The 15,856-nt window shown below is 43.2% G+C and overlaps 1 protein-coding gene across 2 annotated transcripts in view; it reads right to left on the reverse strand.

The window, feature by feature from the left end:
• Positions 1-2,877: 2,877 nt before the first annotated feature.
• LOC106560992 (protein Wnt-7b) overlaps positions 2,878-15,856 on the reverse strand; it is a 35,536-nt gene continuing 22,557 nt past the window's right edge. For both annotated transcript variants that reach the window (XM_014124504.3, XM_014124503.3), the window contains exons 3-4: positions 11,074-11,345; positions 2,878-5,770 (exon numbers count right to left, since the gene is read on the reverse strand). In XM_014124504.3, the coding sequence (XP_013979979.1) occupies positions 5,291-5,770; positions 11,074-11,345 (752 nt within the window). In that variant the 3' untranslated portion in view covers positions 2,878-5,290. The remainder of the gene's footprint in view (positions 5,771-11,073; positions 11,346-15,856) is intronic.

Genomic DNA, 15,856 nt, shown 5'->3' on the forward strand with positions numbered 1-15,856 from the left:
CGGTGGTAAGCCTGATAACCGAAGACGATGAGAGCCTATAGGGAGGAGGTCAGTGACCTGTCAGTGTGGTGCCACGACAACAACCTCTCCCTCAATGCAAGATGAAGGAGCTGATCGTGGACAACAGGAAGCAAAGGGTCGAACATGCCCCCATCCACATCGACATGGCTGTAGTGGAGCGGGTCGAGAGCTTCAAGTTCCTCGGTGTCCACATCAGTAAGGAATGAACATGATCCACACACATCAACACAGTCGTGAATAAAGCACGACAACGCCTCTTCCCTCTCAGGAGACTGAAAAGACTCCTCAAAAAGTTCTACACCTGCACCATTGAGAGCATCTTGACTGGCTGCATCACCGCTTGGTATGGCAACTGCTTGGCATCCCATCGCAAGTTCGCTACAGAGGGTAGGGCTTACGGTCCAGTACACCACAGGGGCTGAGCTCCCTGCCATCCAGGAACTCTATACCAGGAGGTGTCAGAGGAAGGCCCTGAAAAATTGTCAAAGATTCCAGCCACCCAAATCATAGACTGTTCCCTCTGCTACCGCACAACAAGCGGTACCGTCTGGAACCAACAGTACCCTAAACAGCTTCTACCCGCAAGCCATAGGACTGCTAAACAGTTGGTTAAATAGTTAACCAAAAAGCTACCCGGACTATCTGCATTGAACCTTTTTGCACTAACTCATTGTACTCATCATATATGCTGCTGCTGCTGCTGTTTATTATCTATCCTGTTGCCTAGTCACTTTATCCCTACCTATATGTACATATCTACCTCATTTACCTCGTACCCCTGCACATTGACTCGGTACTGGTATCCTGTGTATAGAGCCAAGTTATCGTTACTCATTGATTATTCATTCCTTGTGATATTTTTCAATTATTTTTCTCTCTGCATTGTTGGGAAGGGCCCCTAAGTAAGCATGGAACTGTTAGTCTACACCTGATGTTTTCAAAGCATGTGACAAAAACAATTTGATTTGATAACTAATTTGTTATATCAATCATATTGACATTGCTAAAATAACAAGTTCTCAATTTTAAATGGAACATTCATCCAAATTACTCCATCAATCTGTCATGGATATTTAGAAAATGACATAACTCTTTTCAGTTCCTCAAATGCTAATTTCAAGCTGGGCTAAGTAAACAAACCCAAGTCTGGGTGACTGACTTTCAGAGTCCATATTAGAATCCATTCAAAATTCAAATGATCTATCAACAACCAACAAGGGAGCTAACAAATACCTTACAAATGAATTGGTTCAAAGACGAGTAGGCTATTAGTTTTTATCTTACTTTTTGATCTGATCTTATGTGGATTTGACTATTAACTATTAGAGAACACAAGAATTTCAGTTTATGAAAAGACAACACAAATGTGATTCACACCAATTTCTCTCCTCCACAGAACTGCTAGCTTGACCCAATGTTGTACTTCCTTAACAGTATGCCCACACTCTCTCTCACTTGCTGTTTCCGACTGCATATGCACATCCTTGCTCCATCCAGCCTTCCCATCCATCTAGAAAAACACACTCACAAAAGAATGACACTCGTTTGTGTCCAAAAGTAAGAGGCCAAATGAAGCACTTCTTATTCAGCACAGGTCATTTGCATGGAGCTCCACTTCCCCATTTGTGGTCCTGCGTGGCTCAGTTGGTAGAGAGCGGCGCTTGCACCGCCAGGTTTGTGGGTTTGATTTCCAGGGCACCCATATGTTTGCACGCATGACTGTAAGTAGTTTTCGATAAAAGTGTCTGCTAAATGGCCTATAGTATTTAGTGACTCTAGGGGCCAATGCTGCCAACACAGAGAGTATGGCGAGGGTTCAGAGAGTTGAGGTAATCACTGTACAGGTACTCCATCAACATGTAAAGGCATCCATAACACTTGAAACGTAGTTATTGATATCAATAATCAGTGTTGGGTAATAATGAGTTACATGCAGTTCAACTAGTAATAACCTACATTTTGCAGTAGCTTTGTGGTAGTTCATCTAAATGTAGGTAGTGTTTTCAGCAGTTAATTACTTTATTTGCCACGCTACCTACTGGAACTCATACACACTACTTCTTTTTGCAAAACTTAAATCAAATATGTGTGAAGTAGGCAACAATTTTCTTTCTTTTTCGGCATCAGATCTGCCTAATTCTCCCGTGAAACATATATTTTGTGTTTAATAGTTTAAATTACACTGTTAACATCTGACGACAGAGAGATCTGTTCTTGCAATTTGTATTCTGTGACATTTCAAGATTTAGTTATGATAATTTCTCACGAAGTCGTTTGGATGTAGTGAACTACTGTTTCAAAGTAACTTTAGTTAAGTAAACTATATGTTTCTTTAGGGGTAGCTTAACTTCTTCCAGTGTGAAGTAATTGGTAGATTGGTAAACTATATTTCCAGAGTAGCTACCCTAACACTATCAATAATAGGCATTTCGCTACACCAGCAATAGCATCTGCTAAATATGTGTATGTGACCAATAACATTTAATAGTATCTCATATCAAATTATGATATATTGACTACAGCAGGCATACAGTCAAGAACATGTGCAACAAATGGTGACTGAGTTAGACCGATTATTCAATGATAGAGTGAGAAGATGTGGCTTCACAGGCTGCTCTGACAATCCAAGCCAGACAACCCCAATTACCCAGAAAAGGCAACATCAGAACTCCCTATGAAGCTTTAGAAAACCGAAAGACTCGCTCTCCCACTCGCCGCACGCATGTGACTGACTGACTCAGCGATGGGCTGCGAGAGATAATTTACTTTTGTTTTGTGCGTACCATAATCAAGACAGACGAACCACAGATTATTATGAACATGTGCTGTGTACAAAATAATGTCAAAGTCAGCAAGCTGGTTGATTTATTTATTTATGATATTTAATGATTTATGCTTCCTTCGCAACGCCAATAGCCATTTTCACGGTGGTTGGAACTTCTGAATAAGGGACATTTTTTATATCGACAATGGCGGCTTAAAATCTCTACATACAATGGCCAGACATATTAAGAATGTGTTCCATTGCAGGGAGTCAGAGCCCAAATAATAAGCCCTTTGGATATTTGGTGGAACAGTTGTCATGGGCAACTGAGATGAGCACTGACACGCAATATTATGTGAATCAACATGCACTTGGCCCAAACAATATATGGTCTTCTGCCATAAAAGTTATGATAACTCTCTGGATATCGTAGAGAACTTAAACATGGCAAAGTAAACAATTGACTCCAGTTATGTTAATCAGTAACTTCAGGATTAGTCTTTCTAATATGTGGGTGTAGCGATGAGAAACTATCTGAGAGATAAATCGGATCATTTTCACGCGTTTATCCCTTTGTTTGTGAGTTTATACTGTATCTTGAAAGAGTAACAGGCTGCAGTGCTTTTAATCAATATTAGAACACATACTCATTTGATAAATCTTCAGGTCTAGATGGCGTTAAATAGTTTGCTTTAGTCAGCAGACTATCCGGTTAATTAAACTACTATTGTATTTGAGTAGCACCTACATTGATACCATCATTGAAAACGATGAAAGCACTAGATTTGCATCGTTACTACAATAAAACAGCACCTTTCACCTAAATTGAACGTTTATTATTCACTGTGCACACAATGACAGATCTGTCTATCTCATGAAAAACCAAGAAAATTAAACAAGAAAGAAACTGGCCCGTCTGAGAAGTAGACCTTGCGTCGTCATGATCTCAAATCAGCAGAAAAAAAACAAATAGTCTCATATCAACATATGAAGCTTAAGCATGAAAAAAAATAGATGATGAGCATCATGATCGATTATGATAAAGTGCCTAAATGATGTGTTCTGATGTTTTACGTCACTGAAACTCTACGGAACCGGACACTTTTGTATAGCATAACCGCAACCAATGAATACAGATGAGAATGAGATCACAGCTTTGTATGCAGTGAATGAATGAAGCCATTGGCTGACGCCTTGTATTTCCTCTCGAGACCAGCAGACTTCACTCACTTTGATTCTCAGTCTTGTTTTTCTTTGCAATACATTTCAAAACTCAGTCAAATTGGAGTTAATATGATTTTCATTTGAGGCGTATCTCGACAGCACATGCGGCAACATGTCAATATCACGTTAAATGAATTGAGGAAGGATCTTTGCGGTTAAGAAAGGAGTGCTCTTGCTACTGTCTTTGCTTGAAAATGCAAAATAACCCAGACAGGATGTAGGCCTACCATCTGGTTCATAAATGACTGCAAACAAAAGCTATGCTACAGCAAAATAGAACCGATGTGACTGATTCTAATTGTAAAATACACTTTAATGTTGATTTTTTTGTTGTTGTAGTCAACACACCAATAGCAATGAAACCATTTTAGAAAAAAGGGGGATTGATAGTGGGATAGGTACCATTTTCTAAAAGACACGCATAATCTTCAGTCAGAGTTTTCTAAAAAGTATTTTTTACACTTAGTACAAAAAAGACATTTCTACCCGTTAGTGCTTTGTTTTAAGATACTATAACATAAATAAACCATTTATTTTCAGTGTTCAAACAGACAGTTCCAGTGTGACTGGAAAACGGACATACTGTTCCAGTTGGCAGCAGAGGGCTTACTATAGAGACTCAGCTTTCGGTGCGCCCCAAGGCACCACGCTAACACAGCGTTCTTCATGTCTACACAACTCCAAAAAGAAAACACCTCCTGTCAGGGGGCTAAAATATTCACCTCTGCTCTCTCCCGCTGTGGAAAAACAAAAGGAAACTCCAAAGAGTTCTTACTAGAAGACTTTTAGATTACTCTTTCCCAGAGTCTCATCCCTCAACAGTTACTGTAATTTTCTACCGCATCTCCAGTCTCTTTCTGTTCCATTTGGAAGCCATTCCGGGAAATAAAGAACTACAAATCCCAGAGTGCAATGCACAGTTCCCGTCCAGGCACTATTTGTTTCCTGTAGTCCCAACGTTTAGAGTCACTTTGAATACATCACTAAATGAGCACACTATTTTGTCTCAGTCAGTCAAAGATTTGGGGTAGTATTATTACCTATTGATATTTAGCCTTTACTTTCTTAAAAAGCAAATTTTGATTCTGCTGTGCAAAACAATGCCATGAAGAGCTGACATGAAAAATTCCATTCCTTTTTTATTGTAAAATCTTTCATTGTTCCTGTTCCAAGACATGTCCATTTATCTTTCCTCTGGGGGTCTTCCTCCTCATCCAACTAGTCCTGCTACGCCCCTCCCCGTCATAGTACCGTACTGTAGGTCCGTTATACCAAACCCCTTTATTTGCAGGTAAACACCTCCGTCCTCTCGCTGCACGTGTTGCACTTGACAAAGCAGCACCACTGGAACTTACAGTTGCACTGCCACACTTTGGTGTACTGGTGCGTGTTGTAGCCCCGGCCGCAGCACATGAGGTCGCAGCCGTCCGTGTGGGGCGAGGTGCGGTTACACAGCCTCCCCTGGGTACCCACGCTCCCCGTGGCCGCGTCCTCCTCGCAGTAGTTGGGCGACCTCTCGATGTAGACGAGGTCGGTCTCCATGGGCTTGCGGAAGCCCTGGGTCTTCTTCACCTTGAGGAAGGTTGGCTGGCGTAGTCGGCTGGCCCGGACCACCTCCACATGAACCGCCTCGTTGTACTTGTCCTTCAGGATATAGCCGATCTCTCGGAACTTGGGCAGGGTCGTCCAGCAGGTCTTGGTAGTGCAGGAGCCCGACACGCCGTGACACTTACACTCCAACTTCATCCGCTCTTCCAGGACCTGCATGGACACACAGGAAGAGAGTGTTGTAAGAGGTTACATGGCATTACATGACATTACATTGCATTCCTGTGGCAGGCCCAGCGTTAAAATACTGGAATGACCCGACTAGGGTGGAAACAGAAACCAAGGCCAGGGTGAAGAGGTTCCTCACTCTTCTGCTAAATGAATGATGGAAAAACAGTCAACAGAAGGTCAGTGAGAAAAGATGGACCATGGTATAATATCATATTAAGATCAGAGTCTGTAATAAAACACCAAGCTGTTCTCAAATGTTGTTGAACCACCGCACCTTTATCAAAACTCCTAATTAATTTCCTCTTGAGCCAACAAATGGATACTATTTTAGTGTGTTTGGCAATAACTACAGTGCCTTGCAAAAGTATTCACCCCTTGGGATTTTTCCTATTTTGTTGCATTACAACCTGTCATTTAAATGGATTTCTATTTGGATTTCATGTAATGGACATACACAAAATAGTCCAAATTGGTGAGAGAAAAAAAGAAACTTGTTTTAAAAAATTTGGAACATCCCACGTAGCACCATTAAATCCATTATTAATAATTTGAAAGAATATGTCACCACAACAAACCTGCCAAGAGAGGGCCGCCCACCAAAACTCATGGACCAGGAAAGGAGGGCATTAATCAGAGAGGCAACAAAGAGACCAACGATAACCCTGAAGGAGCTGCAAAGCTCCACAGCGGAGATTTTAATATCTGTCCATAGGACCACTTTAAGCCGTACACTCCACAGAGCTGGGCTTTATAGAGGAGTGTCCAGAAAAAAGCCATTGCTTAAAGAAAAAAAATAAGCAAACACGTTTAGTGTTCCAAAAGGCATGTGGGAGACTCCCCAAACATATGGAAGGTGGTACTCTGGTCAGATAAGACTAAAATTTAGCTTTTTGGCCATCAAGGAAAACGCTATGTCTGGCTTAAACCCAACACCTCTTATCACCCCGAGAATACCATCCCCACAGTGAAGCATGGTGGTGGCAGCATATTGCTGTGGGGAGGTTTTTCATCGGCAGGGACTGGGAAACTGGTCAGAATTGAAGAAATGATGGATGGCGCTAAATACAGGGAAATCCTTGAGGGAAACCTTTTTCAGTCTTCCAGAGATTTGAGACTGGGACGGAGGTTCACCTTCCAGCAGGACAATGACCCTAACCATACTGCTAAAGCAACATTTAAAAAAACATTTAAATGTCTTGGAATGGTCTATTCAAAGCCCAGACCTCAATCAAATTGAGAATCGGTGATATGACTTAAAGATTGCTGTACATCAGCGGAACTCATCCAACTTGAAGGAGCTGGTTTTGGAGCAGTTTTGGAGCAGTTTTGCCTTTAATGGGCAGAAATCCCAGTGGCTAGATATGCCATGCTTATAGAGACATACCCCAAGAAACTTGCAGCTGTAATTGCTGAGAAAGATGGCTCGACAAAGTATTGATTTTGGGGGGGGGGGGGGGGGGGGGGTGAATAGTTGAAGTTTTCTGTTTTTTTGTCTTATTTCTTGTTTGTTTAACAATAAAAAATATTTTGCAGCGTCAAAGTGGTAGGCATGTAATGTAAATCAAATGATACAAATCCTCAAAAAATATATTTTAATTCCAGGTTGTAAGGCAACAAAATAGGAAAAATGCCAAGGGGGGTGAATACTTTCGCAAGCCACTGTACTGACCTCCCAAACACAGTCATCTAATGCAAGGTGAAAATGTGACAGGATTCTGTCCAACAATCCTCCATTGGGCTTGGTAAAAGTATGAGAAAATGTAATGATACTTATGAATCAAAATGCTTTAAAGTCTTCGTTCACATTTTTAAAAGGACATACTCAGATAATAATCATACTTGAAAAACCATCAAGTTTAAACATCTCTCCTTATAAGAGTTTACTTGATATTCTTTAAATAAAAGTCTGGGAACATACCACACTGTTGCATGGGCGAAAAAGACAACTGTTGTCTATGTTGTATTTGCAGCACTGTTTGGACTGCATGTTTCTATGGATGCTGGTGTTTCTCTGATATAACGTCAGCTTCACAGTTCACACCAGTGCTTTCCTAGTTTGTTTTCTCTTCAGTGTTACATATACATCCTTTAGAGAAAGACCAAGAGACAATCTGAGTGAAGAGGACATATTTATTTGAGTTCAGTATTGGGTCTATTAATGAATAACCAACAGTTGGCAGAAGATGGTTGGTAAATGCACTCTTTGTTTGGAGGAGTCCCTGTAAGTGGAAACGGATGTCCACAATGACAGATCTGTGGAATTCCAAACACATTTGTTTTGAAGTATTTTACTTAATATTGTGTTATAGAATGGGGAGTTTTGTTTTATCTGAATTCACACTTGTTGTTTGTTGTGTGCGTTGTGCCACATCCACTTACGTCTAAGGGTCAAACATTCGCATCCTGGCTAAGCGTAGAGCAGGGGTGTCAAAACAATTTGGCCCCGGGGGGCCGTATTCGGTCTTCAACGAGGTCTGGAGGGCCGCACTGAAAATGTGTTATATTCCCTCGCCATCAAAATCTGAAAAAATTGTTCTATATCTATCGTTTTTTAAATGTTCTATGCTCCCTGACTGTCTAGCTTTCATTTCAGTGATTATTAGTGAACTGGACACAGTCAAGAAACTGTATGAATGTAGGTCCTTATCATTACTGCACAGTTTTGAGTTGGTTTTAGTTATTTTAAAATATATTGAGTTTGTTTTCCACCACCAATTTTTTTCTTCCAAACAATATAGATTTTTTTCAATATATTTTATTAACTCAAACCACCCCCTGGCTGGATAAGACCCTATCACGGGCTGTAGAGCGAGGAAAAATGCATTTACTGGTAATATTCTACCATGTAATTATCCCTACCTTCCTGAAGACCACATCAAAAGCAGAGGAAAATAAATCTAAATCTCATATAACCATACACCATTACACTTGAGTTAAATGTGGATCATTCGGCTATTTTATTTGTTGCAGATACGTTGGGCAGACATCCTCGACAGATGACCATTAACTGTTTGCATCTGGATCACGGTGTACAATGGGATCATGGTTTGAACAAGCTCGATGCATGAAGTACTGGATGTCGCAACAAAACAGATCCTCCAAGCCAACACTTCAAAGTCTCTTATCTTGAATCAAAACACTCAGATAGCAGACATATCTCTTAGAAACTGAATCGCTTTCCAAATGCGCTAACACTGGTTCATTTCCCCTAACCCCACGCCCTCACCAAACTCATCTTCAGCTCCAACATGTGGCACACAGTGTAGTAGAGAACTCCTACTAAATGCCTAATCCTAGGGCATCTGGGAAGTATTGTGTGGTGTCCACAGCAGTTTAGTGTCAGGAATGAGGCAATCCTTGTTCTACAACAGGCTTCTAGTAACCTACTGTAGTACTGCGTTCTACCACTACAGTACAAACTGTATTCTGTAGAGAATAGAGAGGATCAAGTAATTGAGAAATAAGAGACTGTGAGACTCTTCTATGAGACATGGAATACATTAACACTTCTGTAGTAGTCTTAACATGACTCTTTCAACCTAATTGGGCGCTTCTACTTGTAAGAACCAAGCATGTATTTGTTGTATAAGATGTTCCGTTTTGTTGGCAGGGCATTTTTCCAGAGCAGTTTTTTTCCTGGCACGACGCCTTGCCAGCAGTAGTCATCCTTTTCTATCAGACACTTACAGACACTTCTATCAGACACTTTGTACGCTGAGTTATCGATGAATACATGCCGGTAGACTCTTACATTGACACTGTATGTCATTTGAAATCCCTCATTAGCAGATATTCGATTGAAAGAGTGGGGAGAAGGTAAAAGAGTTGAGGGTCAACCAACAATCTCATCACACATGGTGATTCAGAATGAGGATTTCCAAAAACGTACGGCGGCACAAACCACAATGATTGTCTGTGTGAAACAGGCTGACTGAATGGTTGGAAACATTTACTTTACACTGTGTCCATCAAACCTCTTGTCTGCTACCAATTAGTCAGATATGACCAGATTTCCTCCAAAAAAAAATCTCTGGTCAAACTTACAGAGAGAGTAAATAATTCCATGGGTTTGTCTGTATTTATTTGGGATTTACAGAACTGGAGCCTACAGTGTTTGTGTCGGAATGTTCTAGATGCAGAGCGATCTTTGTAGTGGTAGAGTAGTAGACTCTCAAACTTGTTGGACACGAGAGTATTTCGTTAAATGGTCTAGGGCCAGCTTCAATCAAACCCCAAACACTGTAAAGAAAAGGACATTATTCCTGTGCTGTGAAAATGCAGGCATTCAAACTGGAAATATGTTGAGTTGAGTTTCCCTCTTGTCTCGTTAATCAACAGATTGCACTAGAAAAAGTCCTTTTCCCCCCACAACTCCAGTTTCCACAGCGTGTGTTTGATTGAATCCCATCATCCATACCAAACCTCTGCCAGCCCTAATTCAGACACAGACAGGTCACCTGACCGCGATCCCCTCAAATCAGTCTGCCTGCGTTAACTCCACCATTGTCGCTGTGCTTTCAGAAACAGAATGGGTGCAGTGAAATAGCAGTGCTGTGTTTTTGGTACGGCTGAGAGAACTGCAATAATATCCTGTTCCTGACTTTACACTTCATAATTCCATGAAAGGGCTGGATGGAGGGCCGTGGCAGAACTCCATCTGGCAGCTGGCGGCCGGCCGCGCTCCGCTTCCCCAGCGAGCAGCGAGCACACGATAAAACCCTGAACTTATTAATTAGATCCATTTGTCACCAGAATGCCAAAGAAGCACAGGCAGGCAGTCAGACTCTCTCGCTCTTTCTTTCTTTCTCTCTCTCTCTCTCTCTCTCTCTCTCTCTCTCCCTCTGTCATCTTTATGTCATTTTTGCGCTCTCTCCCTCCTTCTTTCTACATCTCTCTCTCTCTTCATTTTTCTCTGTTGTTCACTATGCCTCTCTGTCTCTCTCTCTCTACCCTCCCTCCCTCCCTCTCTCTGTTATGGTTCATGTTGTTCTGTGTTCTGGGATGACTAATAGCAAACAAACATGGCCCAAGTGTGCCAGATCACTCCTAGAGAAAAATACACCCCATTATGGTAGGGAAAAAAAACAGTAATTGAGCTAAAGCAAAACAAGCTGCTGAGAGGCTAACTGGGACTTGTCAATCAGCACATCACCCAATCAGGGGTTCCCGCCACCAGTCTGTAGGTTTCCACTCTTTCTCTGGCCTAGGGTGTTTACACATGGGTGCATGCGCACAGACACCAAACTAAAAAGACAAAGATGCATTTCTTCTATGTGGGTGTTTACCTTTCTCCCTGCCTCATTGTTGTGGAGGTTCATCAGCCGGCGCGTGGTCTTCTTGATCTCGCGGGCGTCTACGAACCTCCTGGAGAACTCCACGCCATACTTGATGTCCGCCGAGCAGCCTCCCCACTTCCAGCCCTCCTCCTGATTATAGTAACCCTGCTTCTCCCGGTCACAGCCACACTGGCTCAGGTTGCCCTGGCTACACGCCGCCGTGATGGCGTGGGCTACGCCAGCGGCCGTGATAGCGTACGTGAACGCAGCCTCCCGGCTACCTGAGAAGAGGAGACGGGAGAGAGAGTTAGGTCGTTAAATAGTTGTAGAACTACAACGATGACAACTGAACACTATAGAAGCTGGCGTGTACTGTGACCTCGTTCCTCCCGTTTTTATCCTATTCCCACTTGATCTAGACACGGAAATCCGGCATAACCCTCCAGGCAAGACCTCCCCTGCGTCCCTCCCTCCTTCCCCTCCTGCACCTTAGTAACGTGGTCACAGCGCAGACCACAAAGTCCTTAGGCACAGCCTCCAAGTATGCGGTGCTGTGATTCCAGGCAGAGTGGAGAGAGGAGAGTACTGTAGCTAGGTGCTGTCCAAAGTGCTGAATTCCTCTCCTCGAGCACCTTGTACTGCTGCCCACATTACTACAGCTGTGGTCTGCAGGTCTGCCTGGCTGCTTAGTGCACTTACTTTCCTTTTCTTGGCTATCTCTCTCTCTCTCTCTCTCTCTCTCTGTCTGTAGTAGCCTGGCAGCAAAGGTTTCCCTCTCCGGTGTTCTCTCTGTCTACAGTATGGTTTGCAGTGGTTAGGACTTCAGTATTGCTGGTAAAGGCTAAGGCCATGTACGCATAAGGTCAGAGGACAATCAACAGGCAAAAGTGATGCCGTGTGACATATGTAGTACTTCCTCCAGTGAGATTTATTGTTCAGGGCCGTCAACGCAGATGTTTTGTTCCACCATCCCTTTTCAAGGACGCACCCCCTAGTGCTGTCCCATGGTCAGTAGGCAGTGCTCAGCCTTTAAAAGACTGCTGTGCTCTAAAAGGGTCCGTGGGCGCTGTGCTGTCACTGTGAGTGACCCAGGTGTCCCCTGAGCCGTCCTTAATGTGAGTGAGAGTAGAGAGGCTCTGCGCTTCAAAGAGGAGAAGGCGGAGGGAGAACAAACGCTACTGGTGACTAACCAGTGGGTTTTAGTGGGCCTCTAAGCCTTTATGAGGGGGAGTGGAGGATCTTTTCTTTTTTTTACATGGCTGTTCCTGTTTCTTTTACGTAACACACTTTGCCTGTAACGTCACAGCAAGCACGCTGTAGAACTCATGCTTGTGTTTTCTTCTTACTCTAACGTTTGTTCCGTCTCACGTGAATAATATTAATCAAGTATTTCAGATATCAAGGAGATTTTATGATCGAACCGGTGTACTTTCTGCTGTCTGGTCCATATGGCCTACTGTACCAGGCTACCAGCATGAGGGAAGGGGAAAGTATTTTGTCGTTCAGCAACGTGTGGCCACTCCATATTGCAATATATTTAGCCAAATTACAGAAAAAACACGACATACCTCAAACGTGAAAAGTGATACGTTATTTGCCTTAGAAACTTACTAGACGTAAAATCACTGCTTAATTTTTCTTATTTTACAGCCCCAAACACTGTGGTCACAGCCAGTGGAGGCTGCTAGTCCGTGCTGGAGCTAGCCCCGGCCATGACTGCTGCTATTGCTAATGCCCTGGCCTGCCTGCCCACTGCCTGCCCACTGCCTGCCCAGTGCCTGCCGTATGTACTGTATGAGGAATGACTCACAACCACCAGCCTTCCTGGTTACCAACAGAGATGTGACCTGCCAGCTTGTGGTTACTTACAGCTCAGATTGACTTCGAAATTGGATGTCTGTGCATGTCCTGAGGACGTCGGGAATTGCTTTCAAAACCGGCCACTAGGGGCAACAGTGAGCACTATTACCATCAAGTAGGTTTGGGTTTAAAGGGATACTTCGGATTTTGGCAATGAGGACTTTTATCTATTTCCCCAGAGTCAGATGAACTCGTGGGGAAATTGATTCCACAAACTTGATTGTTTATTTTGTTGTGCTGTTACATATGTATTGATGTTTTGGTTTGTGTCCGATGCACTCAGGGTGTTGTTACATGTCCACCTGAAAATCACCACAATGTTCCCACCCCCAATTTGTGAATATGTGTGTTCAATCAGAGTGGTGGACACTCGTTTTGCATTTTGGGGTATTAACCATATTGCAAACGTTAACCCTTAACCATTTGGAATGAATGCCTAAACTTAATGTTTTAACCCTATCCAAAAACGTTAACCCTTAACTTAACCATTCGGAATGAATGCATAAACGTAATGTTTTAACCCTATCCAAAAAACTTTAACCCTTAACCTAACTATTTTGAATGATGTGGAGTAGGAGGAGCAATCTGGGGTGTAAAAAACACTTCGAAATTTGACGTTTGGTGAAACATGGTTAAACATCAGAATCTGAATTAAAACTGGTAAAACCATGAGATCTTGTTGCTGAGCTATCCCCACCTCACGCACACAGTCGCACACACTGAAACACACACAGAATCGCACACACGTCACATGTACACAGACACACACAAAGACATACATACTCAAAATACACACACACACCGAACACACACACGGTGGGGCAGTGTAATGGTAAAAACAGAATGGATACTGGAGTTTCCAGGGTAGGAAGGGTGGTTCCCTGTGCCATAGATGCAGGCCTGTTTCTGGGCCCATTCTGCCTGCACTAAAACTGCTCATGGGGAAAATGATGATGATTGGGTGGGCTGGTATTGGTTGACACCCCTATTGGCTCTGGAACCAGGGTTTTAGTTTTAGTGAGGTCCCAGGATTCTTTTTTTCATGTTGAAGCTCATTTACTGCATTTCTATACAATAAAACAACTTTAAAATGCTATTTGGAAAACAGGAAAAACAAGCAAAATTTACCCCAGCCATTATCACCTTGGCTGCTGTAGGTTCATTCACCTCAGTCGATCTACAAACACATTACCTATCACCTATACAATTGTAATGTTGTACCCCTGAAAGAGGGGAAATATGAGAAATGATTCACACTGGCACGTAGCATCAGTAACTGTTCAGTCGGTTGTAATGATGAATTGCATAAAATCATCAAATCTTTACATAGATATCTCTTTTCTCAAACTGCATGGCGTTCGCGTGTGTCTTCCTAGGCAACACTAATCAAGCTCCGCACAAACAGACATCAACGGAGCACACAGATGAGCGTTTTATCACTTTAACATGAATTAATACAATATTACTTCTGTATTCTGTATTAATATCAGTGATGTAGTGGTAACAAAAAAAAGTGGGTAATGGATAAACTATAAACTGCAGTGGGTGATCGGGATAAGACGAACAACCGCCGATATAAACGAAAAGGTAATGACAACTTTGAACTGTATCGTTTGCATTTTGATTGCATTTTAATGTAGGCCTAGGCCATGTTGAGATGTTCATACTGAAAGATATATATATATACTGCTCAAAAAAATAAAGGGAACACTAAAATAACACATCCTAGATCTGAATGAATGAAATAATCTTATTAAATACTTTTTTCTTTACATAGTTCAATGTGCTGACAACAAAATCACACAAAAATAATCAATGGAAATCCAATTTATCAACCCATGGAGGTCTGGATTTGGAGTCACACTCAAAACTAAAGTGGAAAACCACACTACAGGCTGATGCAACTTTGATGTAATGTCCTTAAAACAAGTCAAAATGAGGCTCAGTAGTGTGTGTGGCCTCCCTACAACGTATGACCTCCCTACAACGCCTGGGCATGCTCCTGATAAGGTGGCGGATGGTCTCCTGAGGGATCTCCTCCCAGACCTGGACTAAAGCATCCGCCAACTCCTGGACAGTCTGTGGTGCAACGTGGCATTGGTGGATGGAGCGAGACATGATGTCCCAGATGTGCTCAATTGGATTCAGGTCTGGGGAACGGGCGGGCCAGTCCATAGCATCAATGCCTTCCTCTTGCAGGAACTGCTGACACACTCCAGCCACATGAGGTCTAGCATTGTCTTGCATTAGGAGGAACCCAGGGCCAACCGCACCAGCATATGGTCTCACAAGGGGTCTGAGGATCTCATCTCGGTACCTAATGGCAGTCAGGCTACCTCTGGCGAGCACATGGAGGGCTGTGCGGCCCCCCAAAGAAATGCCACCCCACACCATGACTGACCCACCGCCAAACCGGTCATGCTGGAGGATGTTGCAGGCAGCAGAACGGTCTCCACGGCGTCTCCAGACTCTGTCACGTCTGTCACATGTGCTCAGTGTGAACCTGCTTTAATCTGTGAAGAGCACAGGGCGCCAGTGGCGAATTTGCCAATCTTGGTGTTCTCTGGCAAATGCCAAACGTCCTGCATGGTGTTGGGCTGTAAGCACAACCCCCACCTGTGGACGTCGGGCCCTCATACCACCCTCATGGAGTCTGTTTCTGACCGTTTGAGCAGACACATGCACATTTGTGGCCTGCTGGAGGTCATTTCGCCGGGCTCTGGCAGTGCTCCTCCTGCTCCTCCTTGCACAAAGGCGGAGGTAGCGGTCCTGCTGCTGGGTTGTTGCCCTCCTACGGCCTCCTCCACGTCTCCTGATGTTCTGGCCTGTCTCCTGGTAGCGCCTCCATGCTCTGGACACTACGCTGACAGACACAGAAAACCTTCTTGCCACAGCTCGCATTGATGTGCCATCCTGGATGAGCTGCACTACC

This window comes from Salmo salar, chromosome 10 (assembly GCF_965601325.2).
Source record: "Salmo salar chromosome 10, fSalSal1, whole genome shotgun sequence".
In the NCBI taxonomy this organism is placed as follows: Eukaryota; Metazoa; Chordata; class Actinopteri; order Salmoniformes; family Salmonidae; genus Salmo; species Salmo salar.